Below are 20,950 nucleotides of genomic sequence, written 5' to 3' on the forward strand. Positions count from 1 at the left end.
AAAAAAGACAATGGTGTAAATAGGCAAAGTGCATGAACAAATATTAGTAGAGTGATATATCTATAAATATATTTATCACGATATACAGTTCAGTTATCCTATGATCCCAATGCTATACAATTTCTAATAAAAAAATTAAACTCTGCAGATGTCTACTCAGATTTTAAAAGAAAAAGATAATTTATATCTAAACCAGAAAAATTTCATTCTTAGAAATTTCCCAAGTTAGGGCACATGGGTGCCTCAGCCAGTTAAGCATCCGACTTCGGCTCAGGTCAGGGCCTTGTGGTTTGTAGGTTCCAGCCCTGCACTGGGCTCTGTGCTGATAGCTCAGAGCCTGGGCCTGCTTCAGGTTCTGTCTACCTCTCTCTCTCTGCCCCTCGCCTATTCGCACCCCGTCTCTCTCTCAAAAATAAACATTAAAAAAGAAACAAATTTCCCAAGTAAATGCCCTTTCTACCATAAGAGCTACTCCACTCTATAGTAGGTAAGATATGGGTTTAAAGCCACTGATTGGTTACCTCATTCCTTGTAATTCATGCCAACAAGGACACCAACATCTTTTAGACTCATGAATTGTGAAAAAGAAACATGCTTGCCACCTTGTTTTTTGAACTTTTGGTATACTTAAAACTAGGGATATCTTAAGCTCTGACAGCAAAAGCAGATCACTAACCACCCCTAGAAATGCAGCAATCTTTTACAATCGGTTTTTAATAGCAATCATCAGAAAAAGCAAGGAAATTTTTTCATTTCCCTATCTACAGATGTAGGCACAAAACTATATACACTCAAAAAGTTCATGCAAACTTGTTAATTACAGGAATATTAAACTAATGTTGGGTGAAATTGGACAATTGTCTTCTACTTATAACCCCTAATTTTCATTCACAATTACCTTAGTAAGGCACAGTTACTTCCATACATAACTTTATACTTACAAAGACAGAATCTACAAAGATAATATTTAAAGATCTCTGCAAACAGTAGACATAAAATATCAACTGCCTGATCTACTTTCTCTATATATTTGGTTTTCTTCCTATCAACAACAATTGGCTAATTCAGGAGTTTCCGGTGGACCCAGGAATAAGAGATTATGATCAATTTTCCTCTTACAGCTTTATTAAGTAGCTCAAAATCCCAGCAAAAATCTTCTTACCCAGAAAAATCGCCCTGGTAAAATTATCGTTTTATATAAATTGTTTTTTAATTACAACTTTGTCTTTTAGGAAAATTAAAACATCCAAATTACTCTTCTGATCATTTTTAAACTCTTAATTATCATGGCCCAAGAAACCAAAGCTAGGAAACATCACAGAAACACAAACTACACTGATAAAACACAATTTAAATTCAGGGAGCAAAACATAGGAAAGCTTGGATTTTTATAACATCTGTTTATAAACCAGTCTATCACCCTACTTTTGAGCAAAATACTTTAACCCAAAAATAATGAAGTAGATAAAGGAAACTGAGGATACAGAAAAGTCCCCATAGGAGCAGATTTTTAAAAAATCGGCACAAAAGCATGAGGTGGTTGTTGTTTTAAGAAATTCTGACTTGGGTTTTTGTTGTTTTGTTAATTTCTTTGTTCAGTTTGAAAGGCTTACCATCTTGCTGGCCATGAAGAGCCTGAGGACTCTGCATTCTCTCCTCAAGATTGGAGCTAAGATCAGAGTTCACAGCTGACATCCGTGTTGAATCGCTCATATCAAATTCATCGCTTTCTATTGAACTTTCATCCTGAAAATGGTTTTAAAATATCATCAAGCATCATAAAATATAACACATTCAAATAGTGACCATTATATCTACAGGATCAATTAGAGTTTAGCCAGTACAGAATTCAGTAAAATGTGTTACATATTAACAGATACTTGAAATAACAAATAATGTAACGATTTCTCTCTTTAAGGAATTTCAAGGCTTATGAAAAATCAAACAATGTATCTATGTGCAAGGAGATTTAAAAGGCAAAATAATGTGTTTAGGAAGGATGTAGTTGGAGAATTATTCTAAGTAATGAAAGATGATTTTTTTAAATTAGTAAAGCCCTTCCTATGACAGTCAATCAGGAAACATAAAATATAGAGAAATATGTTTTGAGTCCAAAAGTAAATAACCTAATAAAATATTATAAGCAAAAATCTTAGGATGTGATAAGAAAACCTTACCCTAAAAATTTTTCTTGGTAAACAAGATGGATTCTAATAATTGACAAACTTACATGGCTAGATTGAAAATCCACATTTACTGAAAGCAAAGTTTTAACACATCCCTTCTTTCCTTGCAAGTGAATATATGCTTTACTGCAACCACAAAAAAAGTTCTTGGTAGGAGAATGAAAGATCCATTTTCCAAAAGCCAGTTCGCCGAGTGGCTGAATTACCAGTTTTCCAAATGCCCAATTCATCAAAATCTGTCAAAAATTAAGTTAAACCAAATCTAAGATATTTTGCTGTAGTCATTTCACTGAAGCAAACTCCTCTTAGAGAACTGATTTTTGGCCAAATGGTGTGCTTATGTATGCAGAAAGGCCTGAGAAACTTGTGTAACATATTGTAAGTATTTAATCAACATCACCAGGTTTGACTTTAAGTTGTTAAGTGTCGGATCTGAAACTTTAGTATGAATGTAACATTTGACAACAGCTGTGGTAGTAGTGCTATTTATGTTACATGTAACTGTTCTTTATATTTGTTTACTCATATCATCTTTATCACAACCTGTGAGTCAGGTTCCAGGATTCATCCAATTTTACAGATTGAGAAATTGAGGCACAGAGCAGTTAAAGAATGTATCCCACTATCATATACCAAAACTGGGATTTATATGAAGTCACTCACACTTGAGAAAATAACTTCTTTGAACAGGAAGAGTTACTTTGGCTTCATAAATGACATCTTGGTATCAGCAAAGAAGTTGCTACAGTTAGGGGACAGGAACACCCTAGTAGAATACCAAATTGGCTTTCTGATCCATAGGCCAGGTCAAGGTGATTTTGGTGTCCTTCCTTTACGAGAGGTCTAATCATGTCTGGGTATACTGAGTAGTACTAGCTCTTCCTGAATTCAGCAAGGAAATGCCACCCTGTGAGGCCTCTGGGCAATCGGCCACACAGACTTCTCCCGGCGGCATGCCCTCTCTCTTGGTATATTATGTTTTCTCCAATTCTAAATTCTAAGAAACTCAAAAGCACCTGAAATAAATATATATGTTAAAAAGAGAAAAAAATAACAGAATTCAATGTGCACGTCAAACTTATCACTATGTATGATATACATATACATACATATATATGCACACATGTAGGTGATACAGATATTTATTATATACACTATATATACAGGGTCTATGATAGATAATATTTTAGATTCCTTTCTCTAGAGCCAGACTGATTCAGATCCAGCTCTGCCACTTAGATGTGTTACCTTAAGCAAGTTACCTAACTTTTCTGTGCCTCAGTTTCTTCATCTATAAAATGGGAATAATTGTATCAATCTCATAGGGCTATATAAAGATTAAGCAAATATAATGATATTTAAAGTAGTTATAACAAGGTCAGATATAAAAGTACAAAACTTAATATTTTTATGTAGAATACATAGGAAATTCTATAGTATATGAGGATTCATATTTATTACATTTTATGAACACGTACAAAAAATAAATTTAAATATAATAGTAAATATGACCAATATGTGCTTATAAAGTATCCGTGTGTTTTATATAAACATAGTCTTTAAAATCAGCATTTATTATGTACACTAAAAATAGCTAACTATACATAATCCAGTAAAATATCATTTCTAATATATACCATCCTGACTATATAGGTCTGTGTGTATACACATGAGTATATAAATGTATATATATGTCAGAATGTTTGTGTGAGTTTAGACGAAAGCTAGATACAAAGAGGTCACAACATCTGGCCCATGGAATGATTATATAAACTGCTATAGTATATTATGAATAATCAATACACATTTTATCATCAATAAAAAACACTCTTATAAGCATATATTTTTAAGAAATGTGGACAATAAATTAAGTGGTTATATAACCAATGAACCTGCTGTGCATTTTATTTTTTAAAAAATCACCACTCTAATTTGCATGGGTGTCTTAATAACTGTGACTATCTTTAATATTTTCCTTTATGTTTTCCTATGAAATATAATTTACTTTTCACAGTAAATTACTGTGAAAATTACATATTCTACTCCTTAGTAGAATATAAATTATCCCATTACTTACATTTATAAAGAGCTTTAACAAAACTAAGCGCGTGTATTCATTCTGTAAGTTCTATTCAAATTATTAACTGATTAAATTACTAAATTTTAATAAGAGGTGGCAAAAGTACATAGAATATAATGTTATGTTTTCTATTATCAACATAGAGAAAATGCTAATTGTCTAGGAATGCTAACTCTAGGAAGAAATTAGCAAACATTTCTAAGAGTGAAGAACTGGAAAACTTGACTGATATGATATTAAGTATTTTATTTTATTCATGATCATCTGTAGGCCATTCATCTTAATTCTTCCCTCTGTGGGTATTTTATTCTGCATGACAATCAGAGAAAAAGAGTCTTTCCATCCTATGATCTGACTTTATTCCTTATGTTATTAAAATCTTAGGATAATGAAAGCCATGGCCAACTAGCATAGAATTTGCTTCCCTAAGGCTTAATTTTAAATAATTAGAATAAATATTTTACTGGAAGAAATAATTTTATCCCCAGTCTTTTTCATTTTAAGACATTTTCCTGAAATTCAGATCCCCGATCCACTGCATATTTTATTTTAGTTTTCAAGTTCCAGGTTTTACCTCTAAATGGTCTCAACCATGGGACTCCTGATTTCCATTGCTATTTGTCCTGATCTCATTTTCCCATTTCCTAAATGATTAATAATAGTCTCTATCCACCTCCAATTTCTTCCCCACTAGTCCTGTTCATCAACTACTGCTAAATTAACCTTTCCACTTCAGAAAGTGCCACATCTCTGCTCATAAATTTGCAGCTATATTCAAGTCAATCCAAATCTACCAAGTAATGTGTAAGCTGCTCAATCAAACATGAAGGGTTTTCCACTCCCACAATCTCTTCTTTGTTGTTTTTCACTTACCTTATGCTCAAACCAATTTAAATCCCATTTTACTAGCCTTTCTATGAAATGCACCACCTCAGACCTTAGTGTGCATAAGTGCAGATATTGTTAAAAATTCAGATCATCACATGTCACGCATTAAGTCTAGAATCAGAATCTGGGGTGGGATCCTGCAACATGCAGTGCAATGAGCTCCATGGGTGCCCCGTATGTTGGTTATTTAGCCAGTAATGTTCAGAAAAACATTCTGTGCTGATGGAATTACACTATAATATTCCCTAGGCAATAAGGTGACTACCAGTCATACTTGGCTACTGAACACTTGAAAGATGGCTACTGCAACTCAAGAACTGAAAATCTAATTTCAGCAAATTTTAATTAATATCCAGGTTAAATATCCACATGTAGCTAATGGTTACCATATGGGGCAGTGAAAATCTAACAATTCCTCACTGTTGGATCTGGAAATTTTTCTAATCATTTACTATTAGCAATGCAACAAACATCCTAATACTTAAGCTGTTTCATACATCACATTCCTTAGTATAAATTTCTAGCCAAAGCTACATTTAGAAGTTTTTAATCATTATTGCCAAACTCCCCCCCAGTAAGTCTATTCTGGTTGAAACTCCATCAACATTTTATAAGAAGGTCACAGATCTTACATTGGAAAAAATATTTTGTAATCTTAATGGGATTCTCATTCCTGGCCATCTTAATTTCTCTTAATAGCATTTAGCATCTTCTTATATACATACTTTTATTATTTACCTCCTTTATTTTCTACCCCGCAATTAGAAGATAAGTTTAATAAAGACAATATTTTTGTCAATTTATCCAGTTTATCTCCATTATCTACAGGAGTGCCAGTTACATAGAAGGTACTCAAAAACCATTGGTTGAACGAATTGAATTTACACATTAAAATGTAATACACCTGAACACAAAGAAATATCTTACTTGCATTCCTTTTTAATGCAATTTACTTAATCACTTTCCTATCTTTCAATAATTACAACTTCCAAAATTTTGCAAATAATCTAGTCATTTATATGAATATTTTTAAAGCAGTGGACATCCAACTGGTATTTTCAAAATGTAAGGATGAGAGCTATTTTCCTAATCTAGTTATAAATTAAAAGGATCTATTCCCTTTTGTGAAATACTTATGATTTTTTAGAAGCCAGAAGGATTCAGCATATGTGGGCTGTACTGTTGGCACAAAGTTGATTTTCTTACTTTTTAGCCTAGAAATAAATGTACCAACATCTAAATGAGCTTCCTACAAATAATTTGACAGCTCCAACTAGTTTATGAGGTTTAAAATTTTTTTCCAATTATGTAATAAATTATGAAAATAACTTTCCATTCTTCAGGAGAGATAGACATTAATATTTTTTAGTTGTCTTTCATATCTTTAACCCAAAGATTTTATTACTATTTATTTAATCATTTATATGTAACCATCTGATAATATGAAATCCAATTCTGCCACTGTACAAATACAGATCTTCTCACAGAGTATACTGTTAATGGTTTTTTGAGATAAAACAATTTTATAATATAGTTTTAAGATTAGACCTGCTCAAATAAAGAGGAAAACAAAAAATGAGTTTTATTAAAGTCAGCTCAACAAAGTAATTTTGAAAGAATTTTATAACACTTCACCAAATAATGCTACATTTGAAAAATAAATATTTAAGCACATTTCCTGTTCTTGAGAAATTTCAAGGAGTGTATATATTAGTCTGAGAAACCATTCCTAATATTGATCATCTGAATGTGACTATTGATTAATGGCTTGTTAACAAGCATTTCCTAAGCCCCTATTGCTACAAGTTTTGGTGGGGTATTATATACAACTCTGTCTCTATCTTTGAGATACTTCCACCAAACTGGACAGTTAATTAGTGTCCTAAAGAATATTTAGCAAATGTGCATTTGTGTTTATTACATTACAGCAAGTACACATCTAAATTCTCGTCTACAAATTAAACAGGATTATTTGAAACATCAAAATACCTCAAATTAGAAAGATCACAACAAATTATCTCTAGAAAATACAGAGAAGTAGACAAACTGATATACAGTATAACGAAAATAAATTTAAAACATAAGAAAGATTTAGATGGTAGAGAAATGATTATACTTGAAACACCTATTAAATTGGCTTTTGTGATTTCCTGGAAAAATAGCCTGAGTACTATTGGACATTTTCCTTGGATACTCTCTCTTTTGGGATACTTTCCCCTGAACTTTCTAGCACTTTACCAAGGCTAGCTTGATGGTGGTCAATTAAGGGAATCTTTCTTGGGAATGAGCAAATTCCCACACAGCATTAAGGTAGATGTGTTAAGACAGGTACTCTCTTTCGAGGACTAGAAGTTTCTGCAAGTTTTTCCACCTGTACAATCCCAGTGACATTTCTTTTTTTTTTAATGTTTTAATGTTTTTATTTATTTCTGAGAGAGAGAGAGAGAGACAGCATGAGCAGGGGAGGGTCAGAGAGAGAGGGAGATACAGAATCTGAAGCAGGCTCCAGGCTCTGAGCTAGTGCTGAGCACAGAGCCCGACGTGGGGCTCGAACCCACAAACCGTGAGATCATGACCTGAGCCGAAGTCGGATGCTCAACTGACTGAGCCACCCAGGTGCCCCACATTTCTTTCATTAAAACATAAATTACCATCTTCAAAATGCCATCATGCTTAATATGACAGTCATAATTATCAAACTTCATTCTGAGTTGTAAGTCGATATTTCCATTTTACCTCATCTTGCTGTGAGTTGAGCAGCTGCAGTTTCATGTGCTTCATATAGGCCATCGTAATTGGCATGTTGTAGTCAATCATGCTGGTCACCAAAGTGGGAGGTTTTCCATTATCTGTAATAAAACAGTTTTAATCAGTGTGAAAGTGATACTTTATTCTACCTGTAATTTCAGAATAGCCCACGTTGTTAAAATGGTAATCTGATTCTAGTTACCAAGTCTTTAGGAGGTTGGTAGCATTACGGATGGATGGTAGAAAAACATAACTATACCAAGGTGTATGGGACAAATCAGTGCTATGGATAAAATAGTTATTTCTAACTATGGGAAAGCTTTTACATACTCTGGTAACAATGGGTGAATCCAATATAGTGATTAAGCACAATTCTTGGTATTTTTGTATTTTTCTCCTTTGCTACACACCTACTTTCTCTATGTGCTACTTGAGTGAAAAAGGAAATTTGCACATTTTTTCCTTCATCATTTTCTTTAATGTCTATTCATCCCCCAACACATGGGAATGGACTAATTTAAATGTTCTCTGAGATTTTAAACTCTCAGAGAAATTCACAGATTAAGAAAATCACATAAGTAATTTATAATGAGAACTAAAGCCAAAGTATTACTTTCATGTAGAAATTTTCATTGGAGGTGCTCCATACCATACTCTTCACTTACAGAAATAAGGAATTGGTAGATATAAAAGGATATCGATGGGACATCAATTTCATTGCTAAATATATTTAAATGCCATGAAATACACACAATATGTGAAAATTAAAATATTATTATAGGAAAAAAGTTATTTGCCACAGTCAAAACTGCCTTTCTTCTGAGAACAGACACAGAATTACTCCGTAAGTGGATACTCAAAATTGGCTGCCTCTGACTTGAATCGATGAGATGATTGGACCTGTTGAACTATTTCAGTCTACCACATTTTTATAAAGATGCAGGATATAAATTGCCATTATGAGTCAAATGACTTTAAATCTCACTATTTGACACCACAGCTACCTTTGTGATCTGTTCCATCTGGGTTTAAATGCATTCTTTTCTGGCACTCTGAGCAGCTCATTAGAAACCGCGTCACCGCCTCTCTTGGTAAGAAGGCATAGCTCTCTGAAATCTGAAATGATTCACAAAATAGAGGTGTTATTATATAAGCTGACTGCTCATGAGTCAACAGAAATGATCACTGTATTTCCCAATAAGACGCATTATTCCATAATGGCAGGAAGCACAATGAAAGCATGCACTGCGTACCATGCATCATTTCAAGAAATATCTATCCAACTTGATGGCATTTCTCTTAGGAACAGCTAATAATGTGATGTGGAGAACAAAACATCACCCACATCTGGATGCATATCTGTTTATGTTTCTGCATTTCTTTTAGGAAAAGTAATCACAGTGTGAAGATATTCTAGTGAATTTTCCTTATGAAAAATTGCCAACATTGTTTTTTAAACTTACAGCTAGCACCATCAAAGTTTTATCCAATTTTACATATATTTTTAAAAATTTAGCCCCAACTAGAAACACTAAACTTTGGATTTTGCATTAAAAAGCATTTCTTCAGTATGGCTTTTCAAAACAATTTTAAGTAAAAATAACAGAAAATTCTAAGAGAACTCATGTATATATTTGCTGCAGTGAATCATCCCTTCCACAGAAAATGACACACTTGGAAATGCATTTTGGCCACTTATTTCATTTATTTTATGTCAGTGTTTCAAAATTTATGTCCACAATAGCTCAGGCTGATTATCAGAGCAAGCTTCTCCAGTATACTCTATAGAGTTTCTATTTTCAGAGCCATGATCTAGAATCCCATTAGGAATCAATACTCTTGTCAGTCATTTTTAAAATATTAATTTTTCAAAATCCAAGGTATTTCTCTCATCAAAGCAAATAACTTCTGAAGTGAAGCTGATAGATTGTTAAATATCTCTAAATAAAAGCAGACACTGACTCGGACAGTGCTAATAAGAAGTGTGATGGAGGGCATCAATCTTCCACTACAGCACTAACACCAGTACATGAAATACACCAGAAAGAAGAAGAAAAAGTGAGATGAGCTGTAAGTGAGACATAAACGCCACAGACATTTTCTCAGGTGCATGTACAGCTGTTATGAACACTACCATACTTTAAGTTTGTAGAAAGGAAATATGCACTTTGTGTATAATTGAGTACAAGTCTACACCAATTCCATTAATGGTGATGGGGTCAACTTTTACTTATTCATGCTGTACAAAAAGCACAACATTGAAGAAACCCCATGCACTAAAATACAAAACTATAAAGCAAACTTTGCCTTGCATTTAATAATAATATCAGTTTGTATCACTTATCCTAGATCGGGGCAAAAAAGCCATAAGAATACCGAAGAGAATGCACAAGTCCACAATTAAAATCCATCATGGATGATCCATATACAGGTAATTAAAATCAAGGTTTTTTTTAACTAGGGTTTTTAATTTGCTCGCATTTGTAAATTAATATGTTGCCCAGTTTTAAAAAACACTTCATACTGTACAGAGAATTGTGAGAGAAAAAATAAACAGAACAACTTGAACGTATTTCATCAAGCTATTTTATTTCATTTATTTTATTTTTTAGCGAGAGAAAGCAAGAGTGGGGAAGAGGGACAGAGGGAGAGAGAGAAAATCTTAGGCAGAGCCTAATGTGGGGCTCTATCCCACAATCCTGGAATCATGACCTAAGCTAAAACCAAGAATTGGACACTCAACCAACTGAACCACCCAGGTGCCCCGCATCAAATTATTTTATATTCGTTATTTAATAAGGAAACATAATACACAAATTAAATTCTCATTCACTTTGTCTTTGTCTTATACTATTTCCCTAACTACACACACACACACACACACACACACACGCACACACACAATTTGATTCTTATTCATCTGTTTTATAGAAGGAACTCACACCTTTGCCTGATCTATTAATCTGATTGCAGATCTTTTTTTTTTCTGACTCTCCAAAAACTTATATTAAAATAATTCAGAACTTAACAAAAAAAAAGTCCATGATGCATACCTGACCTGAATATGTTAATTTACATGGAGCTATAGTCCACTGGAACTGATTGGGCTGCCCAGTAAATTCTTCAACAAATAGGATTTGAGCAGAATGTTCTACTGATTTTCAAAGGATTTCTACTATACACCCTATCTACTTATATAAAAGAGAAACCTTCCATTGAAAAACTGACGGGTAAATGTGGAGTTAAAGACACCCTGTGTTTGCTTCCAGGTCCCTATGCTCTCCACAATCTTCCCTTTTCCCAGTGCTAATAAGGTGCATAGGAATCCCTTTGAGACAGATTTATCACTGACCTGGCCCAATTGTGTTACTTGCCCTAGTAAGTTACTTAGCTCCAAACCAAGTGTTTTAGAATCATTATTAATCATATTACATTTCTTTTCATAGTTTACCTCTGAAAAACAAGCCACCGTAATGGTCACAAATATGTTTGTGTTCATGCATACCTGTGGGCATGGAAAAAAATATAAAGTCCCGCGGTGCATCTTAGAAAAGAAATTTTAGCAAGTATTTTATCACATTACTCTCTGTGGTGTTATTCTGGCAGAGCACTTGCCATGTCACCACATGTTATGTAAGTGGATCAAAGCACTTATTTGGGGGTATTTTTCTTGGTGTTCAGAATCCATTTTATGGGGAGCCGTGCCAAGACACCTACTCTCCTTGAATCCTTTTTCCCCACCCCACACTCACTGGGGCTCACAGACCTCGGAGTCTTCTTAAGCACAAGGAGAAAAGACCCTCCGAATAGACTCTTCACATCTTACACTCATTTCTGAAATAATATTTCTCCTGCCATGGAGGTGAAGAAGCAAAATAATTTCTTTCTCCTTATCTAGAATTTTCCCTCGCAGGCCTCTTTGAAATTAAGAATCCTAGGCAACCTTCATTGCTGAAGTTCTTAGAATATTCAGAAAAATGAAGAAATATTCTTAAAAAGCTCTTAAATTATAGGGCATTTGAATAAATACAGTCCATAATTAAAGCCCTGTCTTTTGATCCTCTCAGTACCCTCCTGTAACCCCATTTAGAGATAAAATTGAAAGCCCACACGCGAAGCCTCTTTAGAAATCGAGGCAGGGGCAAAATGCCCTTATGGTTCCCTCTCTAATGAAAGGCCCTGTTTCGATTTGCTGAGAGTGAATGTTTGAAGTGCTAAATCAACTTTAAATAGACATTCATAAACGGTGATAAAACTCAGGGATGTGTTCTGCTAGGCTCTCCATTTATCAAAGTCCTAACATCCTTCATGCGGTATGTAACAGTAGTTGCAAGTAAAACCTAGAGGGAGGAAAATTGAAAAATATTTTGATTCAAACACTTGAAATACCATTCTACTAATACTATAATTAATTATATGAAATGCTATAATCACTCATAAATGTCTATTTCCTTGACCCACTCTTCAAATCTAATCACTTATTTGTTTCTAGGATAGAAATTGAGCATTGCATACAGAGTACGGAACATTTTCTAGAACACTGATAAGGATAACATGTCACCTGAAAATGTGTTCTTAGAATTATATTTTGGAAGGAGAGAGAGTATTTACTTAGAATATGTCCATGAGGAAACACTGTATCTTTTTAGTAATAAGAAGTAAAACATAACATGAACGGATATTAGTCTTGCTCTCTCTGCAGTAAACACTAAGAGGACAAGTGCCTTATGACAAGCCACATATATTGCTTATAAAAGAAATTAACATCCAAAGGAAGGACTAGAATCAAGCCACACTGAAACTTATAAACTAATACCAAACATTATTTAACATGTAAACAGCTGTGAGGCATCTCTTTCTCAGAAATGTTTTTCCTATGAATCCAGACTTATTTTCTTAGATTTATATGCTTTACATTTTTCATTGACTTTTTGCATTCATTATTTTAGACAGTAGCTAACCAGATTTTACAGTAGTTTTTTGATAAGTGGATCAACTGGTAAAAAGAGATGAAATGACTTGCCATTGTTATGTAACAAAAGACAAAGCAAAGAGCTGAAATTCAAGCCCAGATCTCCCAAATACTTGGGGTCAAAAGAAAGCAGAAACATTGAAATAGATTTTTCTTAATTGTAGATTTCAAAAACACCTGAATTATCGAAGTGTCCTTACAGGACAATGTCAGCACTTGTGAAACTTCCTTAAACTTGAATTATGGAGGAAGATTTGTTGTTGCCGCTCTTATTAAGTTTGAATTGGCTGTGGTTGAGGGGCGGGGATGTTGGGTCCCAACATATTTTTTTTTCATTATTTACCTCTTCTAAAGACCTTAATTCCTCTCTATATTGGACATTATTAACACTTTTTTCAATGAAAATATTATATTTTTCATCAACAATGCAGAATATCATGAACCAAATTATCACAAATTAGGTGTAGAAATGAACTCTCCCATCAAAAAATATAATATTTCTACATAAAAATAATTGAACTGGGGCATCTTTTGATAGATTAAACAATAAACTTGGCCTCTAAAGCAAAGATAGTATGGCATTAGTAATCTAATGATAAACAGATCCACCCAATGAAGACCTATTAATCAAGTCCCATAAGAGGCACTGCTATTGATCTTCCACTTGTGGGTTAAAACAACAATGGAAAAATAAAATCAGGGACTCATTTCTGAAAAGCTTACTGGCAAATTTTATGACTGAAAAGAGGATGGGCATTTTACTTTGCCATTGTCCCTGCCACTCTGAAGAAAAAAGAAACTGTATTTTTCAAAATTTTACGATTATAAAGCCAAATTCTGGGCTTCCTCTCAACACAGCTCTGTTAAGGCAAAAATGTCAGCAATCCAAATAGGAGCACCTGGGTAGCTCCATTGTTTGAGCATTGACTCTTGACTTCAGCTCAGGTCATGATCCCAGGGTTGCGGGATTGAGCCCCATATCAGACTTCATGCTGAGGGTGGGGCCTGCTTAAGATTCTCCTTCCCTTTTCCTCTGCCCCTCTCTCCTGCTCATGCTCTCTCTCTCTCTCTCTCTCTCTCTCTTAAAAAATTAATTTAAAAATCAAAAAAGAAACTTAAAAGATCAACCATAGTTAAATTGATTTGCAAATTTTATCTTATAAATTCAATAACATAATTCTTTAAGTTTTCTTAAATTTACTTTTGAAGAGCAGAGCTTTGTCTTCAAAAGTAAACCTTTTCTAGCTAGATCTGAATACCTGAAGTAACACTGAGTTAGAAAGATTGAAGAAGTTAATCAATCAATCAAAATAATATAATAACAAATTGCCGCTTTGCTGTACTTTCTCTCAGACTGTGTGTCTCACAGTTAGAAGATGCAAGTTTAGCTCATTAACCCAAGCCATAAAATTGTGATAGCAGCATTGCTAACAGAGAAGAATTTTAAAACAGGGTTCTTTGTTCTATGTCTCTTTTCCTCAGTCCCCAGCCTCTTCTTCTCTAATTTTAACTGTTTAATTTCTGAATATTTTCAGTAGAAAAGTGTTCCAAATGTACTCAGTTTGTATATATGTCCACAATACTCTGGTTCCTGAAATGGTACAGAGTTGACAATTTTCAAAATGAAGATATCATTCAATATATGCCAACTATAACTCACTCTTCCTGTTTTATACAAAAGGAAATGTTTCCTGAGCAATACATGTGCATTTACGTTTTCCATGAATTGAGTCCTTAAAAACTGCTTATGCTAAGGATTCTACATGGGTTTTCTACTTTAATCCTCACAACAATCCAGGGAAGAGATTACTATCATATCACCACTGTCATCTCTGTTTAAAGGATGAGGAAACTAAGTTCCAGAGAGGTTGTAAAACTTGTGGAACAAGTGAAGAGACAGTATTCAGGTGACAAGCTGGTTTCAGAGACTATCCCTTTAATCACTGTATTTTATAGCCTCTCCTGCTTATCAGCATTCAAAAAGAAAGAGAGAGAGACGGTCTCATCCATAAAGAGTTGGAATACTAATTTCATAGCATAGGCTAACATGCTGAAACATTTTTCATGTTCCCCAGTGTGAGGTTCTTTGTAAGATTAAGGTGCTCTAACTGGCTTGGGGTGACATTCCCAATACAAGGGGCAGTCGAATTTTCTGTACCTTGGTTCAGGTTACAAAGTTCCACAAGAAACACACCAGACTGCGCAGGAACGATGGACCGCTCCACCTGCAGGAAATGAGCTGTTGAGCAGAACCCGTGGCCAAAGTGATGTCTTTGAGACAATGCTGTCGTATTTAACAGCCAGGAACAAAAGTCACAGGGCTTCTGCTTTTAATAGAATGTACAAGAAGGAGTATGAGTAGCCTATTTCTAAAGGAATAAGCATTCTAACTGTTGAAGGAAATTTACCAGTAGAGAAGTCATTCTTGGTTTAAGAGTCAACCCTAACACGTGAGCTGAAATGGAGACACTGTATGATGCTGGAGAATTATAAGCATTAGCACACGCTTCTTAAAGCAAGACAAAACAGCTAAAGTCCAAAGATTTATCAACCCAAATTGTGTTACTTCTCAGCTTGATGTCTTGGTATATAGTTTGCTCCATTTCAGATTCTGAGCCTCCGAGCAAATAAAACTGGTCTAATCATACTATTTTTAAAATTACTTTTGCCTTCACTTTATAAAATTAATTTAGAGAATAGTGATAATACTTTTATTTCACTGGAATTAAAGCCATGTTTGTTGCTGGATACCATGTAGTAACTTATGGAAGAATTTGCCCTGGGAGCCAAACTTTTGATATCTTCGCTTATGAACCTTCTTGAGATTCTGAACAAAAAACAAATTAGAAGTAGTCTGCTAGTGAAATTTGTTTATCTTGCTACATTTGGTACTGTGATATATAATATGGTGCTATTCTATCACAAACCACCTGCAGTGTACATAAATGGATAATCCAACTATAGAAATTGCATTTTTAAAAAGTAATAACATTTAGGGCTACCCAGGTGGCTCAGTTGGTTAAGCACCTGACTCTTGATATCAGCTCTGGTCATGATCTCAGTCACAGTAATGAGATCAACCCCCGCTGTGGGCTCTGCACTGAGCATGGAGCCTTCTTGGTATTCTCTCTCTCCCTCTTTCTCTGCCCCTCCCTTGCTCACGTGCTCTCCTTCTCAAAATAAATAAATTTTTCCAAAAAAAAAAAAAAACTAACAAAATTGAAAGATAACTGAATAAAGCCTATAAATCTAAAGACCCCATATGTCCTGATTCATAAAGAAATAGCAGCACATGATAGTCCAGAGAGACCTCTATTGGGGAAAGGGAAGTCTTAGTACAAGGGTAGTATCTTCTATTAAACAAGGGCTACTCTGCTTTTATCTACTTTACACATTGTGTATCTTTGAACACACTTGAGAGGAAGGAATTAGAACAAAAAAATAAAAAAAGCCTGCAAATACTATAACACCTGGCTCAGACATTTTTCTAGATGTATTGCAAAACTGAAATGTCCAGCCAGTGGTCTGCTCTTATATTTATATGGATTCTCTTTCACCCATTTCATGCATGAGAAAAGATGAGCAGTAAACATCATTGTACTTCTACAGAGATAATTACTAGTTTGCAGAGGTGCATATGGAAACTGTCTATCAAATATGAACACATTTATGGGGCAGCCGGGCAGCTCAATCAGTTGAGCATCCAACTCATCATTTCAGCTCTGGCCATGATCCCAGGGTCATGGAATCGAGTCCCACATTGGGCTCCACACTGAGCACAGAGCTTACTTAATACTCTCTCTCTCCCTCTGCCCCTCTCACCTGTACACTCTCTCAAAAAAAAAAAAAGAAAAAAACAAAGATGAAAACATTTTCATCTTTCACCTAAACATTTGCACTGACAGTATAATTATCCCTGAATACTTCTACATATGGTTCTACACTACTACATGTCTGGATATATCAAATTATTGGAATCACCTATTACTAATTATTTGATTCATTCTAAAGTCATTCTGAAAAATGCTTTCATCATGACTCAACATAAATGCTCTCAGATAAAAAGTGCATGTATAGTAATATTCAAATAGCCTAAAAGCCAGGCATTTGGCCAACCTACAACAAAACTGCATTCACCATGGACCTCAACAACTTTTGCTTCAAAACCCTAAGTACTGTTTAGAAAGATCTGGGTGCTATGTTGTAACTGTCTGACCCCTAAATGCCTGTGAAATGACCAACTGCATTCCTTTACCTGAATAATGTCTCCAACTCCAAAACCAGGTTGATGATGCATTTGCACCCCATCCCCAAAGTCACGGCTGTACCCTGACAGAAATCCCATTGAGTTCCTAAGACTCCCGCACTATGGCTTGATTTGCTATGACTCTGGCGCCATCGTCATTTGCTATTTTCAGTCAAAGCATGGTCCACTTTTCCTTTTCCTTCTTTCTTTTGTGATCATCTTCTTTCTTCTTGGATCATTCATCAGCTCTCTTTGCTTTTTTCACTCAGTTGAGGGGGGTGGCATGGCCCAGAAAGGAATACCTAGCGCTGGGTTTTATGATTTTTTTTATTTTATTATTTTTCACAACTGGAGAAATTTAATTTCTAATAAAAAAAGCAATTGAGGGTAACACAGCAAATTCAGATCATCCTTACACGTATTTGGGGCTATGACTGTTTTTACTTTGAATTACAGATTGAGGGGAGGCACTGCATTTTTTTCTGCCCTTAGGGTCTGTGATGGTTCTTAAATAGGATTTATGGTGGTAGATAAAACACAGCATGCCCAATTAAATATGAATCCCACATAAACATGCAATATTGGGACAAACATCTTAAAATTATTTTGTATCTGAAATTCAAATATAACTGAGCATCCTCTGTCGTATTCATTAAATCTGGTAATCTCACAAGATATATTTATCTAAGATGAGTGAAAATATGGGGTAGAGCCTGAAGGTGATTTTAAATTTGAAACAAACTGTTACGTCAGGAAAATCTAAGACTGTACCAAGAGCTGAAGTGAGAGGCAGGGGAAGTGAAAGTGATTACTGGAAAGCATGGAGGCAATTTGAAATCACAGTCCCCACTTAAAGTCATGCTTTCCAACTTTGAAGACCCACAGCACAAATCTATTTTACATGATAAGCTAGCACATATACACATTTATAAATTGATAATTTCTATTTCCTTCCATTTCATTTTTTTAAAGATTTACAACCCACTAAATCGACTCGATAACTCACTAAGGGGTTGTGATATGTAATGCAAAAAAAAAAAAAAAACTGGTCTGAAGCAGAAGAATGCAGTCTGTCAATGCAAAGACTTTTGATGTAGGGTTGAGAGAAGATGCTGGAGAGGTGGTCAAATTGAAAATGAAGGCTGGTAAATCCAAAGGAGGTCTAATGTGGGCAGGGATATTTTTAGACACTTCAGGTCAAACTGTAGACAGCTCAAAGCAATCTGAAAACTTGAAGCAAATGCATCGAATGTAGTATGAGGGGAATGAATGGTGATGGCAGCACAGTGGCAGAAGTCAGTGTCCTCCAGGGACAGGGAGATGCTAAGAGTGAGTGACAAGGGGCAAAGACACTCTGCTTGGGCAGAAGCACAGACATCCACCACAGGATATGAATTGAGGAGATAAACTGAGAGAAGAGCATTCCAGGCCAAGCAGATGACTGTGGAATTACACCATTACACACTAGGAGATCACGGCACAGGCAAACAAGAAGTAGCACGTGATGTAATTTAATTACAGTTAAATAACTTTTACTGGAAATAGTTTTTGCTTCATTGATTACAGTTCAAACTTAGCTGTATTGCTTTGCAAAAAAAATCCTGATTCCCTTTTTGTTTTATCTGTTTTATAATGATGTACATCTTTAATTTGGAGCTGTATTTTTTACAATAATTAAAATAGTCACCAATTGAGCAAATGAGACAACATCAAAAAGAGAGAGAATCAAATCAACTGGTAATAGATCTCTAAAGTTGTAGATGCCATTTTTGTCACTTCTTATGTCAGAATGTTTGCCTGTGAAGGAAACAGAGACAGAGACAAACAGATTGTCATAACAGAGAATTCTTATATTAGATGAAAAAAAGGAGCAGATGGGCAGTGAAAAGTTTTTCTTCGTGCATGTTTCCTAATAGTAAAAGAAAGAGAATCCCTCAATATTGTATGTAAATAAAATGACTCAGCAAAGCAAATGCTTATATAATTACTTGCAGCATAAAGAGCTACTTTAAAATACACAATTACATAGTGGGAATTGTGGAGAATTTACTTCCTCTCTTGATTTCTTCTGAAGAGTGTTTATAATATGAAATATTAGTGTTTTTACTGGGCCTTAGGGAAGATTAGCTAGAATTCAACCTTCCAGGGTGCCTAGGTGGCTCAGTGGGTTGAGTGTTGTACTTTGACTCAGGTCATGATCTCACAGTTTGTAAGCTCAAGTCCCACATCTGGCTTGCTGCTGTCAGCTCAGAACCTTCTTTGGATCCTCTGTCCCCCTCTCTCTCTGTCCTTCCCCCACTCACGCTCTCTCTCTCTCTCAAAAAAAAAAATAAAAAAAAAAAAGAATTCAAACTTTCTGGTCTAGAATTTATCACCACATTCAAGCTCTCCCTTGGTTCTGACTGCAATCCCCTCTGTTAAAGTTGACCTTTACTACTACGTGCTGCTAGTCAGTGGGGATGCAGTGCCTCTTTTGAAACAGGTACCTAAGAATACCGTTGCTGCAGTTATTCAAAGCAGACAAGAATTAGGTATCTTGGGGGAAATGGAAAAAAATGGGGAAGCCAGACTTTACTGCTCGGGAGTCCAGTCAGTCACAGAACTCTCAGAGACACGTGCCGGCAATGTGCACAGTGGTGAGAGAATAACCAAGTGCCACAGATGCAGAAATCATTGTCTGAATTCTTGAATTGCTCAACAATCGGCAAATGACAATAACAATTTTCTGAGATACTAAGTTAGAGAACTGACCACATGGTGTCCTTTAGAAAATGTCCCTCAGGGCGTCTGGGTAGCTCAGTCAGTTAAGCGTCCAACTTTGGCTCAGGCCATGATCTCGTGGTTTGTGAATTTGAGCCCCGCATCGGGCTCTGTGCTGACAGCTCCGAGCCTGGGGCCTGCTCTGGATTCTGTGTCTCTTTCTTTCCCTCTTTCTGCCCTTTCCCACTCTTGCACTCTCTCTCTCTCTCTCAAAAATAAACATTAAAAATTTTTTTAAATACAGAAAATGTCTCTCAACTTGGGGTATTTACTGTGCTGCAGAGGTGACCTGAAACAGAGAACAGGGATGCTTTCTGATTCTCACAGGAAGTCGGGCTTGTGTTGCTGGAGGAACATAACATTCAGGGGAAAGGATGTTACATGGCATGGAGTATTTGGACAAAGCCAACTGCTTGCCCAAAGGCCTACAGAGTCCTATGAGAAATGTCCTCTTAGATTATACAATAATTATACAACAAATGGATACATAGGTCAAAGATACTATGTTTACACATTCTCTACTTAGAGGAAAAGCATACCAGGATACAGATTTCCTGGTCAAAGCTCCAAATTCTCAAAAGTACCAGCTAAGTCAGTTTCTTCCGGGATTCACCTCCTTTCCCATTACTGTGGCCAAGGAACAGAGCCATACTCAAACGGCTGTGCCGTATACTGACTAGAGAGGACCTTCCCAGAAAAATGACGGGGATGGGGAAGAGTAGGGTAGATAAACAGACAAGAAATAGGTAAAGGCTAGTTTCTTTTTCCTATCATGAAATGACACTTGCTTCTGATAAAGCTAGTGAATAATAATGTCAATTCTGTGAAAGTCAAGAATGAAGACATGGGCAGTCAGAGAAAGACAAATATTTTACAACTTCACTCATATGAGGACTTTAAGATACAAAACAGATGAACATGAGGGAAGGAAAGCAAAAATCATATAAAAACAGGGAGGGGGACAAAAACATAAGAGACTCTTAAATATGGAGAATGAACAGTATTACTGGAGGGGTTGTGGGAGGGAGATAGGATAAATAGGTAACGGGCATTAAGGAATCTGCTCCTGA

At 35.4% G+C, this 20,950-nt stretch overlaps 1 protein-coding gene across 2 annotated transcripts in view; it reads right to left on the reverse strand.

The window, feature by feature from the left end:
• NOL4 (nucleolar protein 4) overlaps nucleotides 1–20,950 on the reverse strand; it is a 310,626-nt gene that overhangs the window by 279,658 nt on the left and 10,018 nt on the right. For both annotated transcript variants that reach the window (XM_039223480.1, XM_039223479.1), the window contains exons 2-4: nucleotides 8,907–9,018; nucleotides 7,891–8,003; nucleotides 1,614–1,746 (exon numbers count right to left, since the gene is read on the reverse strand). In XM_039223480.1, the coding sequence (XP_039079411.1) occupies nucleotides 1,614–1,746; nucleotides 7,891–8,003; nucleotides 8,907–9,018 (358 nt within the window). The remainder of the gene's footprint in view (nucleotides 1–1,613; nucleotides 1,747–7,890; nucleotides 8,004–8,906; nucleotides 9,019–20,950) is intronic.

The sequence above is a fragment of the Hyaena hyaena genome, unplaced genomic scaffold (assembly GCF_003009895.1).
Source record: "Hyaena hyaena isolate Hyena2069 unplaced genomic scaffold, ASM300989v1 scaffold_1359, whole genome shotgun sequence".
Lineage (NCBI taxonomy): Eukaryota > Metazoa > Chordata > Mammalia > Carnivora > Hyaenidae > Hyaena > Hyaena hyaena.